At 37.9% G+C, this 19231-nt stretch overlaps 3 protein-coding genes across 4 annotated transcripts in view; 1 reads left to right on the top strand and 2 right to left on the bottom strand.

Annotated features, from left to right (window-relative positions):
- SPMIP7 (sperm microtubule inner protein 7) overlaps positions 1-830 on the bottom strand; it is a 41497-nt gene extending 40667 nt beyond the window's left edge. The window contains exon 1 of one of the 2 annotated variants that reach the window (XM_014053604.2): positions 714-830. The gene's annotated coding sequence lies outside the window, so the exon portion shown is untranslated. Of the gene's footprint in view, positions 1-471; positions 587-713 lie in introns of those variants that run through there. The other variant, XM_087713165.1, reaches the window with a different exon arrangement.
- The window catches only part of ZPBP (zona pellucida binding protein), a 40154-nt gene continuing 21621 nt past the window's right edge, over positions 699-19231 (top strand). Inside the window, exons 1-5 of the mRNA XM_087713168.1 lie at positions 699-853; positions 7913-7975; positions 12714-12839; positions 16543-16692; positions 18660-18878. Coding sequence (XP_087569294.1) covers positions 745-853; positions 7913-7975; positions 12714-12839; positions 16543-16692; positions 18660-18878 — 667 coding nt within the window. The 5' untranslated portion in view covers positions 699-744. The remainder of the gene's footprint in view (positions 854-7912; positions 7976-12713; positions 12840-16542; positions 16693-18659; positions 18879-19231) is intronic.
- The window catches only part of VWC2 (von Willebrand factor C domain containing 2), a 94864-nt gene continuing 85124 nt past the window's right edge, over positions 9492-19231 (bottom strand). The window contains exon 3 of the mRNA XM_087713166.1: positions 9492-9956. Coding sequence (XP_087569292.1) covers positions 9601-9956 — 356 coding nt within the window. The 3' untranslated portion in view covers positions 9492-9600. The remainder of the gene's footprint in view (positions 9957-19231) is intronic.

The raw sequence follows: 19231 nt of genomic DNA, 5'->3' as shown, positions 1-19231 counted from the left end.
CAATAATTAGGTCCAGTATAGCTGTCCTTCTAGTTTCTCCCCTCTATCTTTTGAATTACGAAGTTGTCAGCAACTTTGTTAGTAAGGAATCTGTTACATCGCTCACTTGATATAGGGTTTGTCTCCCAGTTGATGTCAGGGTCCCTCATTACTATTGTATTATGTTTCTTACGAACATTTTGTTAACTATTAGCAAAAAGTTAATCTATCCATCCCAGACCGCTTCAATTCATTTAAAGACACAGCACATCTCCCCCGCCACGGAAATCTGCGCTTTTGTGGCTTTTCTTGCTAAAAGTGACACTGATTCGTAGCTAAATCACGATTAGCAGAGGCAGAATTTATTAATCTACACAAACATACAGAACGTTCTAAGTGTGCAGCAAAAAGCAAAAAACTATTAAGTCGTGTATGCTCAAAGTAGCGGTACTTTAAACTCAGAGAGAGGTTATGGTCAATATGCCAACTAGCCTTTTTAGGTCGCCGGCACGAGGATATAAAGAATGGTTTTCAATTGCGTGAGAGTCGCAGGCGAACGCTCCATACTATGCGAAGCCACCCGCCAATTCATCCGAACAATTCTGCGCCATGCTTCATTGCACTTCCTCCGCCCCGCCCCTTTTTCCATTGTGACGAGAGGCATTCGACGCCAGCGACTAACGAATTTGTTGGCGCCCGTGTGCGAAAAAGTGGAGGGGAGAACGGGAACTCACCCAGTCCCGCCGCATTTGTTGGCATGCGGGGATGCGGCGCCGAGGATTGCGGAGAAGACGTGACTTCTCCTCTGCATACTGGAGTTTCTGTGTTCCCTGGCTCGCTCTGGCATTGTCCCTATTGCAGGGACTTTCCTTAGGTAAAAGAGCGCGTACTTCAATAATTAGGAGGAAGAAGGGAAGAGGAGGGCTTCCCAGCCCGATCCCCTTGGCATATTGGTCTCACATAATGCGCCTCCTGCCCTCCTCTTGGCATATTGGTAATGTAATTCGCGAGGAAAGTCCCCGAAAATACTGCATATTTGATTTGATTTTTGATTTTATTGACATTTGTAGGCCGCTCTTTTCCCTGAGGGGAAAAGGGCGGCCTTTTTGTTTTGATCTAGCCAATTTGTTTTGGCTAGATCATCTTTAGTTGCCGGACGGAGGAGTATAACTGGCAAGCAAATCCATAGTAATGATTCGCATTGGAAAGACAGCGTTTGTAGCTGGTCAATTAGCATCCTGTCTTCCAATCTATGCTTCCTGGGCTAGTAGCATATGGTCTCCGTATGAATAATTCAGTTTTTGCAAAATTATCATTCATTATATTATTAATTTCATTATCTTTAAATACATTTCAGTCCCAGAATTCATTTCGGTACTAGATGTAAGCATATAAACTTTTCATTACTTCCTAGTTTTCTGCTCAACCTTTCTTTGTTTCAACAAACAATTTTGGGAATGTGTGCCAGTTGTTGCAGTTACTAAAATGTTCAGCCATAAGTCACTCAGATCTACTATTAGATCTTTATGCAAATTTCTATCTGCTACCATAATGAACTTGCATACTGTTTTCTAGTAGTTTTCTTTTGTAATTTTCCAAAAGGATATGAAAATAAAAGTAAATGAAAGAATAAAGTTATTTGGAATAATTTTGTATTCGACAAATAAAAGTGACATTTATTCAAGATTCAAGACCTTTCAAACAAAGGATCCTAAAATGCTTTTGAGCAAATGAACTAATTGAGAGAACGAAATAAATGGATTTTCATTTTTATCTGAGAAAGAATAGTGTATTAGAATGTATATATTTTCCAGATTTTATAATTGAAAAACTAAATGCTTAGAATTACTGTAATTTATTATATTTTTACTTATTTAAATATTTATGGTTATATGTCTCCACCTTGTGGCTCTACATTGTAGTTATTTTCTAATCAGAAAAGTGTACTGAAGTTTAAAACTTAGTTTCTTTTCAGTCTGTTGAGCATTGCCATATTATCCATGCTTGCAAATTATATTTAACTTTATCTGGCTTTAATTGCGTCATCGTATAAGATTATTGCATCATCGCATAAGATTATAAATAATCTGCCCCTATTTACTTCCAGTTTTATTGTTATAACAGTGTTTTTTAGGATCAACGTACTTTCAGATTCCAGAATGTTTGGCTCTAATTTCGTTATTAAACTTTCAAATTTTTAACTGGCCCAGCTTATCTGAAGGATTTTAAACTAAATATAGAATGGGACAAAGACCAATTTTTAGGACATGCTGTAATGCCAAGCAAAAACCTTAGCACAACCAATTCAATAGTGCAAAAGATGGGGAACTCAGATATAAAACATGTTTCATAGAAAGCAAATGTGGGACAGTCAAAAAAGACATAAAACATAAAACAACAGAGTTGGAAAGGATCTTGGAGATCTTATAGTCTAACCTCCTGCTTGAGCAGGAGACCCTATATCAGTGATGGCGAATGTTTTTCTGCTCGGGTGCCAAAAGGGCATGTGTGTGTGCGATAGCACGCAGGTGCATGCCCGCACCCATAATGCAATGCCCTCCCCCTGTGCATGTGTGCACACACACCCAGCACATGCATACAGGCTGCATTGAAGCCTCCAGACCTCCGGTAACTGGGCCGTTTTTCACCATCCACAGGTCCGGATGCTTTCCTGAAGCCTTGGGAGGGTGAATACAGCCTCCCCTGTCCTCCGGAAGGCTGAAAATCAGCTGGCAAGCACGTGCATGCCCACTGGAGCTGACAGGGCAATGCCTTGTGTGCCCTTAGATATGACTCCACACTCGTGCCATAGGTTCACCATCATGGCCCTATATCATTTCAGACAAGTGGCTGTCCATTCTCTTCTTAAAAGCCTCCAGTGATGGGGCACCCATAGCTTCTGAAGTCAAGGTATTCCACTGATTAATTGTTCTCACAGTTAGAAAATTTCTCCTTAGTTTTAGGTTGCTTCTCTCCATGATTACTTTCCATCCATTGTTTCTTGTGTTGCTTTCTGGTGCTTTGGAAAATAGGTTAATCCCTCTTCTTAATGACTCCCCTCAAATACTGGAACACTGTTATCATGCCATCTCTAGTCCTTTTCACTAGACTAAACTTACCCATTTCCTGCAAATATTCTTAATAAGTTTTAGCCTCCAGCCCCTTAATCACCCTTGTTCTTCTCTGCATTCTTACTGTTGTCCCAACATCTTTTTTATATTGTGATAACCAAAATTGGATGCAGTATTCCAAGGTTATTGTTTATTTATTAAGAATTTATAAATACTTCACGTGATCTTGATTATATTCCTCTTATTAATACAGCCTAGGATTGCATTGGCTTTTTTGGCAGCTGCCACACACTTTTGGTTCATATTTAACTAATTGTCCACTAGGATTTCAAGATTCCTCTCACAGTTACTGGTACTGAGGCAAGTTTCATCTAGTCTGGAGGTGAACAAATGTTTTTTTTCTTGCTTAGGTGTAAAATCCTTTATCCACTATGAATTATGTAGGGCTCAGTATTCAATTTGTCAAGATTCTTTTGGGTCTTGAGCCTATCTTCTGGGGTATTGGCTATTTCAGCTAGCTTAGTGTCGTCTGCAAATTTGATGAGTTCATCTTCTATTCCCACATCTAAATCATTTATGCAGATATTGAAGAATACTGGGCCCAACCAGAGCCCTGGGGTACCCCACTTCTCACCTTTCTTCATGTGCATTTAGTTCCATTAAGGATTACATGTTGAGTATTATTTTTCAGACAGTTACAAATCCAGTGGTGGTGCTCTCTATCCCATTTTTATAGCTTTCCAAGAAGTAAGTTGTGATCTATTTTGTCAAATGCTATGCTGAAATCTAAGTATATTATGTCCACATCATTTCACTAGTTCCTTAAATTAGTCACTTGATCAAAGAATAAAACAAACTATTTGTTTAGGTTGGCCTGTTTTTGACAAACGTGTGTTGGCTTCTAGATATAAATTTGCTTTCTTCTAGGTTTGCAGATGTGTTGCTTGATTATCTTTTCCAAGACCCTTTGATTGGTTTGTTGTTTCCTAGATCCAATTTTTTACTTTTTTGAAGATGGGAATCACATCAGTTCTTTTCCAGTCTTCAGATGGTCCTCTAAGAATATTGATAGATATAAGTCAATGGTTCAGAGATCATGTCTGCCAGTTCCTTCAAATCACTGGGATGTAATCCATCAGGGCCCAGTAATTTGAATTTGTCTAGAACTGATAGGTGTTCTCTTATCTTATTTTTGTTTATTTTAATTTGAATTTATACCCTGTCTTTTATGGTTCTGTTTTTGGTAAGTTGGATTGAACTATCTTTTTGCATGTACACGGATAAAAAGAATGAATTAAGCAGTTTTGCCCTCTCTCTCCTGGCCATTACTTCTTTGTCTTTATCTCCCATTAGTGGAACAATTGTTTCTTTGATATTTTTACTAGTTTTTTACATTTTCATTAATATTACTATGCTAATAATTTGTTTATGTAATTGTTTAAAGTTGTATATAGTTCATGAACTTATGTGTAACCATTTTCATCACATATTCATCCTGTTATACCAGGAATGAATGCCCATAGGTTGCATATAGCCCAATTATGCTTCAGTTAACAGTTTAGATACCAAAAATGCCCATCATTTGGGAGAGCATTTGAATATATATCTGCAGTTTCCATAAGTTCACCTAGGACAGTGGTGGCAAACATCTGGCACGCGTGCCCTCTCTTTGGGCACATGTACCATTGCCTCAGCACAGAGTTTGCCAGCATTCGCCGATTGGGCCATCCCTGGTGGGATTAGCCTAGGGGCTAGGGTCCTCGCGGGGCAGCCTAGGGGGCAGAGCGCTCACCCTGGCAGAAAGTGAGGGCGGGGGAGAAGAGCCTGACGGAGCTAGAGTTGCAGAAGTGGAGACCAATGTTTACAGCGGGCTGAGGTAACCTATAAAGTTGCAAAGGACCTGCCTGCTATAAACATCAGTCTCCACTTCAGCAGCTCCAGCTCCATTAGGCTCTTCTCTCCTCCTCCATACTTTCCGCCAGGGCAAAGACCCCACCTCCTAGGCTGCCCTGTGAGATTCCTGATCCCACTATGGCTGCCCCAATCCCCTTCTTGAGCCTTACACCCCTGGAGGAAAAGAAGCAAGGGAAGACTAATGTGAAGTGCTTGGTTAGAAAGAACCAGAGCCTTTCTCTGTGGCAGACAGACAGCACCGAGGTCACAGGCCCATCAGGAGTGCCATAGACATCCCTCACTCAGCCAGGTCCTGAATTAACTGTCTTAATTTGGTTACTGTTGTAAAGTCACCCCTGAATCTTGATTTAATTTGCAAATACATACAACTACAAGCCTCATCCATGTAGCACTCTAAGTCATAAAAAGATATTTTGGCTTGTCAAAGTCAACACATTTGACTATTTTGAGCAAAGCAGTTATGCAAACTATGATATATGTTGCATGAACATGACATTAAGTCCTAGATTGGGATCATACTTCATAATACTAAGGCATAGTAGGATTTGTGGTAGGTTGTGTTTCTTCAGACAGGTTTGATGAAGCTGTTAACAAAACCTGCCTAATAGGGTCCATGTGCCCAGCATGTTGTACAAACTAAGCATTTTGGTCATTGCCATGTCAGAATATCAACAAAATATATTAGAATTATAATTGACTTTCTGAAAAAAAGGAGGTTGGATGGATTGCTTCAGTTATCATCAATGACTGTGTAATTTGTAAAATGTAAAACAATTGTTGAATATTGTTTTAATATAATATAAAACAAGCTAAAAATGAGGAGAGAAAAATTCCCTCACCCTTCCCAAAGAAACCCAGGATATATTCTAATGATTCTAGCACTTATAATTAACTTCTTTTGTAAATCATCCTAAATCCATAAATTGTCAATAAAGTGGCTATATTGATAGGGATGTTAGCCATTGTTAGCCCATGTGTAAAAGGACCTGAAAATATTTCTCTGATTGTGTTATGCAACAGACTTATTTGATACTCCATAATTATTTCTATCTTGTAGACAGAGCATCTCAACCAGGAATATTTGGTGTTTAAGAAGTGGGCCATACACTTGCTAAAAAGATGAATGGCAAGGCTGTGTTTGATTTGGGGGTTCAAATACTCTATTAATGTTGCCCCAATGTATTTGGGAACAGAGCTGCCATCAGCAAGATTCCCTCTTTGAGGAAGATGGGCAGTTCAGGAATGTAAATACATAATTAAATAAAATTATGGTTGAGGTAGGCCCAAAATTGTAAATATCGAAAGTTGTTTGTATTATTGAAAGCTCTGTTATTGTGTTTTTTTTTAAGACAAAAGATTTTAATGTATGTTGCTTTTTCTAAACTAAAACCTCAGTATTCAGTTAAATTGCAATAAATAAGTGGGCTTTGGGTTGCAGTTTGGGCACTCTATCTCTAAAAGGTCACTGCCCTATAGCACTTCAGACAAATGATCATCCAATTTCTTCTTAAAAACTTCCAGTGTTGGAACATTTACAACTTCTGGAAGTGAGTTGTTCCATTGATTAATTGTTCTATCAGGAAATTTCTCCTTAGTTCTAGTGTGCTTCTCTCCTTGATTAGTTTCCACCTATTGCTTCTTGTCCTGTCCTCAGGTGCTTTGGAGAATAGCTTGACTTCCTCTTCTTTGTGGCAGCCCCTCAGATATCGGAACTGCTATCATGTTACCCATAGTCCTTCTTTTCATCACATTAGACATACCCAATTTCAGCAACCATTCTTTATGTTTTAGACTCTAGTCCCCTATTAGCCTTTGTTGGTGTTCTCTGCACTTTTTCTAGAGTCTCAACTTCTTTTTACATTGTGGCGACCAAAGCTGGATGCAGTATTCCAAGTGTGGTCTTACCAAAGCATTATCAAGTGATATTAACACTTCGGGTGATGTTGATTCTAGGCTGTTTCTGCAGCCTAGAACTGTATTAGCTTTTTTGGCAGCTGCAGCACACTGTTGGCTCATATTTAAATGATTGTCTACTAGGTCTCCCGGATCCCTCTCACAATTACTACTATTGAGCAAGGTACCACATATTCTGTATCTGTATCTTATTTTTCTTGCCTAAATGTAGAACCTTTTTTCACCATAGAATTTCATTTGTTAGATAGCTCCCAACCTTCAAGTTTGTCAAGATCCTTCTGTATCTTAAGCCTATCTTCTGGAGTGTTGGCTATTCTTTCCAGCTTGGTATCATCTGCAAATTTGATAATTTCCCTATCTATCTCCTCATCCAAATCATTAATGAAGATATTGAAGAGGACTGGGCCTAAAACAGAGCTTTGGTGTACCACACTGCATACTTCCCTCCATTTAGATGCAGTTCCTTTGAGGACTACACATTGAGTGTGGTTGGTCAGCCAATTATGAATCCATCTGGTGGTGATGCTGTCTAAAAAATTTCTATCTTATCAAGTAGTAGGTTGTGGTCCACTTTATCAAATTTCCAAGTAAATTATATCCACAGTGTTCCTCTGGTTCACTAATGTTGTCATTTTGTTGAAGACTGCAATAAGATTCATCTGGCATGATCTGTTTTAGACAAACTCATTTTGGCTTTTGGTTATGACTTTCTTTACCTCTAGATGTTCACTGATTCGTTCCTTATCTTTTCCAGAATCTTCTCAGGCATTGAGGTTCCCCAGTGCTCCAGGATCTTTGAAAGATATAGTTCAGTGGTTCTGAGATCATGTCTGCCAGTTCCTTCACATATTTTTAAAGGTTTTGGATTATTGTTTGAATATGGCCACTTCATTCTGTATTGTTGAAATTGTGTATAAAGTGGCTCTGGTTGCTTTGATCTGTTATTTTTTTCTAATTAAACAACAGTAATTTGTGTCCTAGTTATATTTCTAAGATTTGAATTTATACTATTTTTTCCTCTCTTTCTCTAGAAGTTCATTCTTCTACCAGAATAAATCATCACGAACCGAAAGTTGTAGGATCAACAAATTTACCAGGTATATAGTAAATGCTCTATATTCTTTCAAACAAATTTGAAATTTTGGAGAGGTTTTCAGCATTCACATGCTGATATTTTGCCTTTAAATGAAATACACAATCCATGCCTCAGGAATGTTAATGCCATTCCTTTACTCTCTTCCATTACTTTCTATGATAAGTGAAACAGATAAAGAAAACACAGGTCATATTAAACAAACATCAACCAACTGGTTAATGGTTAAACTAAAGATGCCACTATATAAAATCCTGATTTATATACTTGGTTTCTTTTCCTGCATTTTGATCATGTGACCATAGGGATACTTCAATAATTGTAAGTGTGAAAAATGATAAGTCACTTTTTCCAGTGTTGTAACTTTAACAGTCACTAAATGAATGGTTGTAGGTTGGGGTCTACCTGTAATAAGAAACAGATTCCAAAAAAGAAAAGGAGCAGATGCACTGTATGTAGAAATTTTCAGATCTTTACAGATATACACAATACCAAGGATGAAAGACTTCTTGGTTGCATCTGGTGAATATTGCTATAGGGGTATACTAAACAGGCCACCCAACCAAGCAGAAAAATAGATGAATTTTTGGTTAACCAGTTAGCTGGTGTGTAGGAAATACACACGATAGTAGTGATGGACATTAATTGGAGACAAATTTTGCAGCAAGGGGGGGATCAAACAGGTTCCTGATGAGCTGACTTGACAATTTTATCATCCAAATATCAAAGGAAGAAATTGGAGGGTCAGTTACATTTAACTTAATTCTTACTAATAGGGATGAAATGATGAAGGGGTAGAAGTCATAGGAACTTTAGGAGCAGAGCAGTGCTGAAATGTATTTTTTTTCCCCACTGGTTCTGGGGCGTGGCTTGGTGGTGGTGGTCATGTGACTGGGTGGGAAAAGAAAAACTTCTTTTAAAGCAGTTTTTTCCTGCCTATTCGCCCAAACAGGCAGGAAAAAATGCTTTAAAAATGTGTGTGTGTGGGGGGGGAGAACTTCCAACAATTATGCAGATCAGCTGTTAGCCGCACGATCTTTGGAAGCTACCCCACCCCACCCCGCTTTTTAAAGCATTTTTTTCCTGCTGGTTTGGGTGAATAGGCAGGAAAATAATGCTTTAAAAAGTGAAAAAAAGAGTTTCCAATGATTGTACGACTCCTCGGCAGCTTTTTTTTTTACTACCGGTTCACAGAAGCAGGGACAATTATCCCTATCTGTTTGGCCAAACCAGAAGGATTTTACTCCTGGAGCAGAGTGACCATGTTATAGAATTCAGCATAATGCAGGGACTGTAGTTGAAAAATATCAAAGGAGTGTTTTAGATTTCAAGAGAGCTGACTTCAACAAATTAAGAGATTAGGAAGAATTCCATTGATGGAAATCTGTTCTGACCCCCCTCTTCATACACCAAAGCACACCGAGACAAAGATACTTCAAGGATTTATTAACACACAGACTAGACATTGGCAGTAATCCAGCACAGACTAGACCTTGGCAGCCATCCAGCCTGCTAAGATAGCCACGATAGCTTCTCCAGTTCTAGTAAATATGTTGATTCCTGCGACAAGCTTATGAAAAGCCATTCCTTTTATAGTCTTGAGAGGAGCCTAATTACCACCAGCTGAGTTCAATTATCTCCTGTAACTGTATAACTGTTCTTTACGCCTATTAGCCCTCCGTTGCTGGGCATCCAGGACCAACTCCCTTGTCTCCTCCCCACTGCTCCAATGCATGACATCAGGATCACACTCCCTTGTCTCCTCCCCACTGCTCCAAGGCTTGACTTCGGGAGCACTCTCCCTTTGGCTCCCACCGCTGCTCCAGCCTCAGGCGTCTCCTGGTGGCCAACCAGCCTCTGTGCCCTGCTCAGAGTCGGAACCCTGTCCAGGGTCCTCCACATCTTCCAGAGCCGACTCATAGGGCCCCTCACTGTCGGAGTCTGGTGGCAGCTCCAACGGCTCCTGCTAGGCCACAACAGAAATCCTAAAGAGAAAAGCTATTCAACATTAGAAAACATTGAAAAATAAGATTAAAAATGCCAAATCAAATGAAGTACCACAGAGAAAAAAAATCAAGAGACGAGATGAAACCAGTGTGGTTCAACAAGGAGTTCTCTGGCAAACTGAAGTACAAAACAAAGTATAGAAATAGAATGAGGAGCTCCTATTAAGAAAAGAATACCAATAAATAGGCTGAATTTCCAAGTATGGAGTCTCAAAATGAGGTAAGACTTGCAACAAATGCCAAAAATAACAAAAAAGTTTCTTTTAATATGTAAGGAATAAGAAAAAAGTCAAGGAAATAATTGATCCATTAATAGGAGAAAGATGGCAAGATGGTGACAGACAGCAGGGAGATTTTCGAACTGCTTAATTCCTTCTCTACATCAGTTTTCATGCAAAAAGAAAATAACTTGGCCCAACCAATCAAAAGCAGCACCATGGGAGACAGAACACGAAAGCAGAATAAAATAGGAAAAAGTTATTAAGAGACTATATTACCTATCCATTTTAGATGAGTTTAAATTGCTAGGACTAGATGGTTTACATCCAAGGATTCTGAAACAGCGAAAAACAATCCAACGCGCAAACAGTTACTTCCAGAACAGACTTCCGGTTTGCATGTTGGGCCATTTTTCTCCCTCTGGAGCCTTCAGGGAAGCATTCTGAAGCCTCCGGAGGACTTCCGGGAGGGCAGGGGAGGGCGTTTTTGCCCTCCTTAGGCTCCTAGAAAGCCTCTGGAGCTTGAGGAAGGTGAAAAACAGGTCCATCGCGTGCCAAAAGCGGGAGGAGGATGGGGGTTGCACGTATATGCGTGTGAGAGGTTCACATGGGGGGGGTCGCACATATAGTATGGGTATGGGCATACCTGCGCACGATCCCCCTGTGCTCCCCCTGCTTTTGCTTTCGATGTCACTGGCATAGGGGAACTGCCAGAGATTGGAAAGGAACTGACGTGCAATTTTCAAAAAGGAAAAAAGTGAAACCAGGAAACTACAGACAAATCAGCTTGACAATACCTGGCTTAATTCTGGAAAAGATAATCAAGCAATGCATCTGTAAACATCTATTAGTGACGTATTTGTAAGTACCTACAAATGAAAAAGATGATTACTAGAAGCAGTTCTGCATTTGTTAAAAACAGATATTGTTTTTTTGGTCGTCTTTGATAAAGTAATTAAATTAGTAGATCAAGGAATGGTATACTAGACTTCAATAAGGCATTTGACAAAGAGCACAGCTTACTTCTTTGTAAGATAAAAGCAATGTGGGATAGATCACAACCTACCTCTAGGTAAGATAAAACAATGTGGGGTAGACAAAACCACCACCAAATGGATTTGTGGTTGACCAACTGCATTTGGCATGTAGTTTTCAATTGAGTTACATTTAGTGTATATTATATGGAGGGAAGCGTGCAGAAGAATACATCACATTCTATTTTGGAGCCAGTGCTCTTCAATATCTTAAATGATTTAGAAGTGGCGATAGAAGGAGAGCTCATTAAATTTGCAGATGACACCAAAGGGGGGGGGGGAATTGCTACCACCATGGAAGAGAGACTCACAGTTTAGAAGGATCTTGACAGACTTGAGCATTGGGTCCTATCCAGTCCTTTCCAAGGATGCAGCTCAGTAATGGGAAAAGTATGGTTCCTCACTTAAGCAGGAAAAATCTGCACAGGTGCAGAATAGTAATTGGCTCTACAGGAATAACTGAGAGGGCTCTAAATGTCCTCATGAACAACCAGTTAAATATGAGCCAGCAGTATGCTGCAGCTACCAAAAAAGCTAAAACAATCTTAGACTGCATCAACAGAAGGGCAGTAATCAAAATCACAGTGCTGTTCTATATTGTAGTAAAACCATATTTGGAATACTGCATCCACTTCTGGTCTCCATGACACAAAAAAGCTGCTGAAACCCTACAAAAAGTGCGGAGAGGAATAACAGAAATGATAGGGGTTTGGAGTTAAATCATACAATAAATAGTTAAGGGAACTAGATATGCCTGGTCTAATGAAGAGGAAGATTAGGGGTGACATGATAGCTGACTTCCAATATTTGAGGGGCAATCAGAGAGAAGAGGGAGTTGACTTATTCTCCAAAGCACCTGAGGGCAGGACAAGAAATAAGGGGAGGAAACTAATCAAGGAGAGATCCAATCTGGAACTAAGAAATTTCCTGTCAGAAAAATTAAGGGAACAACTTGCCTCCCAGAGTTGGTGCTTCGTCGCTGGAGGTTTTCAAGAAAGAATTGGACAATCATTTGTTTGGGATGATATAAGGAGTCCTGCCCTGGTCTGAAAGACCTGGTCTGAAAGACCTCCAAGGTCCCTTCCAACCCTATGAGTCTATGTTTCTAAGCAATCTATTGCTAGAATCCTGGCTTGTCTATCAATCTTATAAAGAATGGAATGTGAGCAAAGGACAGTCTTTATTTTTTAATGTAACATTTAATTATTGAGATGCCATAAGAAAAGATATAACTTTGCTGGTTATAACAAAGGCATCCTATATCTGAAAGTCTAAACTTGTATTCTGTTATGTATACCAATTAAATATATTTCATGTAATCCTAAACTACTTACAAGCAATTTTCCTTGAAATTAATCAGATTTACTTCTGAGTAAATGCATAAATCTTGAAGATAGCATAGCTTTACTTGGATAATTGTTATTTTAAATGCATTTTAACAATGTACGTTCTTTTAACAAATATTAATTAAATTATATTTTCAGTCAAAGTTTATGTCAGACAGCATCATAACAGCCCACATATTCTATGTTTAACAAATCATCTGAGAAATTCAGAATTGATCGACCCAATATTTGAGTGGCATGGACCAAGTGGTGATTTGGTTACAGGTATTTTCCTCCAGTATTGCTTAATAATGTTTTCCTGTTTTTCATCTAAAACAAGAACAGAATGTCAATTTACATGTACTCTCTTGTATTAAACTAACTCTAAGGGGTTTAATTTAATTTTAGTTATAATTAAACACAGATAAACTAAACTAATTGTTTTTAACAATTATGGGTAGTTCTTGACTTACAAGCATTCATTTAGTGACCTTTCAAAGTAATGACAGTGCTGAATGAATGATGGTTACAACCAATTCTTGAATTCTGACCATCTGGACAACTTCATGGTCTTAGGATCATGGTCTGGGTGCTTGGCAATTGACCCCTACAATATTAGTTGTAACTCCCCTCAATCATGTGATCATCATTTGCAACCTTCCTTGTCAGCTTCCCAAGAAAATTAGTGAGGAAGTATTCCCCACCTGCACACCCTTCTTCCCCAGTCTCTGCATTTGTGCTGCACTCACAGGTCTGCAAAAAATTTTTTGGGGGGGTATGGGACGAATTGCTGAGCGAAGATTGGGGTATGAAATGGAATGCTTCCATTTAGAATTAAACCCTTTCACATCGCATGAACAAAATTACAATCATCACTATGGTTCTTTTGCTCTTACCATACCATAGGAATCCCATAATGGAAAGATTTTTTCTTACCCTGTTACCAATTTCGGAGGTCCTCAACACACCATTTGCACACTTTATGAGGAGCCCAAACTTTATCTTGATCTCCAATTTTTAGTCCAAAGTATGCAAAGTATACTTTTTTCACAAAGTCTGTAATATTCTGCTGTTGCTTCAACATTGTATATTCACCACAGATAAAACAGAAACTGTCTGGCAAATTAATACACTTTCGCGGAGCCATAACATAATGGTTGAAAAAGGATGAGCTAACATGAATTGTGATGAAAAAGTGTGAACAGCCTAGAATCAAGAACCTGATGATGATTCATGCACAAGTGTGGCATGCAGGAGAGAGCAGCTCTGTCTCTGTACACGAGATGTCACAGTGCTGGCCATGCCCCCTGCACTGACCGGAGATGCTGCTATTTGCCCTGTGTCCTCATCCCACTGGATTCTTCAGGAAAGATTAACCCCTTCTACCATTAGAAGCACAGACTTAAAACTTGCTTAGCTTATGTATATATGGCTGACCATCAGATTTACAGTGCTATATTTTTTACGGGGTTTTTTTTGGGCATTTTATATCTTAAATGCACTTATGTGAATTAATTAATAGTAATTTGGACTTTAAATTTGATTAAAAACCTATAATATAAAAAAATACCAAAAATTTTAAAAAATGATAAATTTGAAGATTATTCGTTGTTAAAATGAAATAACAAAATATTTCAGTAACATCACTTTTTCTATAAATGAACTACAGTTTTATCTACTCAAACATTTTGATGAGGATTGTGTGATCAGGGTTTCAGAATCATCAGTGATGATAGGAAATCACAGATGATAGATACTATAACATCCTAATTCCAATTCTGTAAGCAACTCACATTTCACTGCTTATCTTCAGTCTTCTGACCTATAGGATATTAAAACCAATATTCCATATTTATTCGTAGCAGTGGAACAAGGAATAATTTTGCTGATCCTGAAACTCCTAGGAGAAACAAATTAGCTGGATCCTTTCCAGGCTAGATTCAGTTCATACATAGATTGGAATGGAGGTACTTTGGTTTCCTAAAGAAGAATATAGTGGGAGAGAAATTGAGAATACAACTTGTTGATACTCTATACTCTGGTATTGCTTCATGTAGATCTAGAAAACCAGAGAATGCACATTGTGAGCAATATGTTTAATAGTTTAGCATATCAGCACCATAACTGGAACTAGGGAAATATTTTCATCCCCGCTGATACAGGGCTAAGGCACTTCTTCCAGGGTCACATCACATTTTGTTCAATTTCAACCAGACAAAGTTAGGCCAGTCAAATCCAGGTGGTTTAGTAGAGGAATCATTAATGGTCAGGCCACAAGAAGGTATCTTGGAACATTCCCATATCCAGATACTCTCTGGGTTAAACAGGATGCATGTTAAGTGAATAATTGCTTTCCAAGCTGATCTGTGGGGTTTCATTATTGTGATGGGCTGTACATTGTCCTGGTGAATAGGGAGGATCTTGTTCAGTATCGACCATAGTCGAATGAGAGCTTGTTGATATCTAATATGGAGTGATACAATATTACTAAGTACAAATAACTAGTGGATAGGAGTGGAATGCAATGTGCCAGAGATGATATGCATTGGTGGCAAACATTTTGGTGGCGCTATTACTATACATGCTGACATTCAATTGTGTAATAAATCAAAGCCAAGGAGCTTAGAAGGTTATCATCAGCACCCCAGGATGTTCCATCCAGTCTGTTCAGTAATAGTTGTGACTTCAATTTTGCAGATGTTTTTTCCAGGTGTTGCTGGAAGACTAGTGAACTTGCAAGTGTTACCTCCATATTTCAGGGTACTTCAGGGAGTTGTTAGATTGTAAAATACAGTTCCAGACTTCAGTGAAGACTGGTAATTTATATAGCAATTGCTAAGGTGGAATGTGGCTATTTTTGTTTTTGTTAGGCTCAGTTGGAGGCACCATTTTTAAAAGTAGTCAGCCAGGTTTTGGAGATGTTGAGAGAGAATGTCTTCTGCATCACTGACGTTAGTTCATTGGACTATGAGATTGATATTATTGGCATAAATAAATTTTCGAGGAACAGTTTCAGACGGGTTATGGTAAAAAGAGCAGAGGATAGCACTAATCCTTGTGAAAGTCCAACATATGATATCTGATTCTATTGAATTATGTGAAAACTTGAAATAATCTGTTACTCAACTTGCTGTCAGTCATGGCAATGGTGTTTACAACAAGGTACAATGGCAGCAGGTGGGCTCTGGGACATGGGGTACTATAGACTATAAATCCCAGGGATTTATAAGTGTGGGGGGGTCCTTGAAGAAAAAAAACTGCGGGAATGATTTATGAGAGCAAATTGTTACCTACTGACTTCTTGATTGACTTTTCTTCTGAGAAGCTGATAGGGAAGATTGTTAATGGTTATCATGTGACTGCAGTTTGCTGCATTGTAATTGTCAAATGGGTAGTGGGCCATGACCATGGTGATGCTACAGCAGCTGCAACTCGTAGACTGCTCACAAATTCCTCTTTTTCAGTTCTGTCATACTTTTGAATAAACTCTGAATGAATAATTGTAACTTAAGTTACCTGTAATAGTTTGGGCTTGCTTTATAGAACTAATATAGTTTTACCTTAGGACATTTTTCTCTTGGACATTTGTGAGGGATGATCGCCTGACAGAGTTGTGTTTGAAAATGTAATATACTGCTGAAGAAATGTTTACTCTCCTGTATATGGTGATAATGGAGACAATAAGCAAAAATATTACAGTAATTTTATTTCTATGCATTTCTGCAACATATGAAGATCCCTTTTTAATCCTGTCTCTCTTATCAGTCTGGTTATATTGAACTAATTAGTACTGGCTGGTTCTGTTGATCTTTTTAAAAATATTTTTGGGGAGTATTATAATTTTAAAAAGACACAAATGTACACACACACACACACACACAAGGTAATTGTGGTATGCTTTAGAATCAAGACTAAATAATTAAAACATGTAGTTACTATGGTTTGAAACTCCTTAAACAACAAAATTTGTTTTATCATTTCAATACAGGAAACGAATCTCTGACAATATCCCCATCAGGAACTCTTGTATTCCAACATTTCAAATCTTACATGAGTGGAGTTTACACATGTTCTCTAGTGTTTAAGCCTACTACTGAGCAAGAAGAAAAAAGCTATTTAATTAAATATGTTATTTACGGTAAGACAAATAACTGTCCTTTTTTGTTTTTCAGTGTTTCATTTTTTTGCCAAAATTATATAATGAAATTTACTACACAGTTAAACATGTTGCAGCAATTAATTTGTAACCAGCTAAATCAGAATTTAGAAGGTATTTACCCTTGGTACATAATACACGCATATAGATTTCTGCAGTTTTTTTCTTCTTTTAAAAAGGGAGCAAGAACTCTAAGTAGAAAACTCTTGAGAAAGTAGAAAAATAATATCTAACTAATAGTTCAACTATTGGGGATAAGTGGAATGTTCAACTTGAGGCCATGTTTAACTACTTGGAGTAAACTGAATTCCAGAATTTTAACTCAAATAAGGCATCCTGTGATCCAGAGTTTTCTCTCAAGTTTCGATCAAAGTGTGGTAATTTCTTCTGCATTTGCAAATATTTCAATATCCTTCCTTGAAGCCATGACCTTAAAACATGCATGATTTCAGTCTTTGCTGCCACTGGCTCCACCACCATTGGTTTTAGAAATTGAGCATATTTTAGATATTGAGAAATATTTTGGAGATAAAAATAACGCTGCCTCCCTGATAAAAGGGAGAAATTCTTTCTCCCCTTTCTTATACTGTAGTGAATTAAGGAGGTATCTCTGACCCACTTCTAAACATTATTTGGACATGGTAGACTTATCACTTGTTGGCTTGACAGCAGAGGTTACGTATCTCTGCCAAGGTCCCCTATAATATTTTCTACAGATTCTGTATTGGGATAAAAATGGAAATTGTAATTTAAATAAATGAATCAAATGGTGTATTGAAAGGTAACAAATAGGTTTCAACCAGGTCTAGGTCTTAAAATATTGTATCTTGGTCATGATATAATATGATTTATTTTTATTAAGATTTTTGTATGTATGCATGGGTTGAATTAATCGAACTGAATATTTCCTTTGTTTTAAGTTAAATGTTATTGAGCCGTAATTATTTTAAAATAATATATCAATGATTGTTAATTAGTAATGCAAAAGTATCTTAATTTCTCAGAAAAAAATAGTTATTTATACATTAGGACTAAGCTGATCTCAGAATATTTGCTGTTATAGCACTTTTTAAAAATTAAACATATGCTGTAGAACAAGCATGCCTGGCCAACGGCGCACTATTGTCCTTGAGCTCTTAGGAACTGAGCTACAGAAGTGGCAGGTGTGCAGGTGTTTGTATCCCCTTGTGTGAGTGGCAGCAAGCACACCAGTGCTCCATTTGCACAAGTGGTGGATGCACTTGCCTGCCATTTGTGCAAATGGAGCTGTGCATGCAAGCTTGCACGCCTCTTGCGGAACCATATCCTTCCTTCCCCAGCCCATCTGCAAAGCCAGAAAGGTTGAGGAACTCTGCTGTAGAGACCTTCTGTGTTATGTAAACTTGTTTCTTGAATTTGGGTCTTGCTTTGGGCAATTTGAGACAATGCAGTTGCAGAGTGGTTAAAATGCTGGCCTTGTTAGCTAGAAAAGCCAGCACCCCTTGTTTGAGACCAGAGTGCCATGAAACGGGGTGAGTCCCCTCCTTGCCAACCTAGCGAGTTTCAACCTAGTTTGAAAGCATAAAAATACGAGTAGATAAATAGGAACCACTTTGGTGGGAAGGAAACACCATTCTTAAAATTTTTTAAATGTTTAGATCTCAACTTCAAAAATGCATGAGTTATTTGTAATAAAAAATTCTTTACTGTTGTGATTCTTGAACAATGAACAAACAGTATTTTGACAGAAGTTGGATAAAATTTTATCAGCTGTTCAAAAGAAAAAGATCCCACAGGAGAATTCCAACTACTTGAGTATACATAAAGTAGCAGCTTAGTTCCTGAGTGTAATATTCTAGAGGATTGTATTTTTTCTCTTTTAATGCAATTCCTGTTTAAAAAATAAATTAAGTAGTTTTAAATCTTGGTATCTAGCTTTTGTTTTGAATCTAAACTTTTTTCCCCTGCAGCTTATTCTGATCCTAAATTTTACTATGAGTTTACAGCTCGGTATCATTCAGCTCCCTGCAATAGTATCTATAATAATTCTTTTGAAAAGAAGTTGCTTCAGATATTGGCCAAGCTTGTTACGGAGCTAGCCTGTGAGATTTCATTACAAAAGTCTGAATGTCATCATGTAAAAATGCAGAGAGCTGGAATGCAAAACGAGCTATTCTTCACTTTTAAAGGTAAGACTAGTTTGAAGTCTATTTAAGTCTAATAACAACACATAAGTCCTTGAAAAAAATATACTTGACCCATCCAGGAAATCCGATTTTGTGGGGTAATAAAACTGTGACAATGATGATAAATATGATTATTCACATAAGCAGTAAATATATTTTGTGGTCTTTATATAACTACACATTCTCTTCTTTCAGTCTAAAATTTACTCTTGTATCATATCAAGTCACATCATTCGACTGTTTAGACCAATACCATGTGCTACAACACATTTTGGACAACAAAACTCTCTTCTTTAAAAAGAGGTCTTGATATTCAACTTAAAAACGTTAACTTCTAATTTATGAATTCTATGTCA

This window comes from Thamnophis sirtalis, unplaced genomic scaffold (genome assembly GCF_051295495.1).
Source record: "Thamnophis sirtalis isolate CommonGarterSnake01/CBP01778 unplaced genomic scaffold, rThaSir2_p1.2 scaffold_4, whole genome shotgun sequence".
NCBI lineage: Eukaryota > Metazoa > Chordata > Lepidosauria > Squamata > Natricidae > Thamnophis > Thamnophis sirtalis.
Note: the sequence above shows the minus strand (reverse complement) of the source record. Positions and strands in the feature narration are given on the sequence as shown.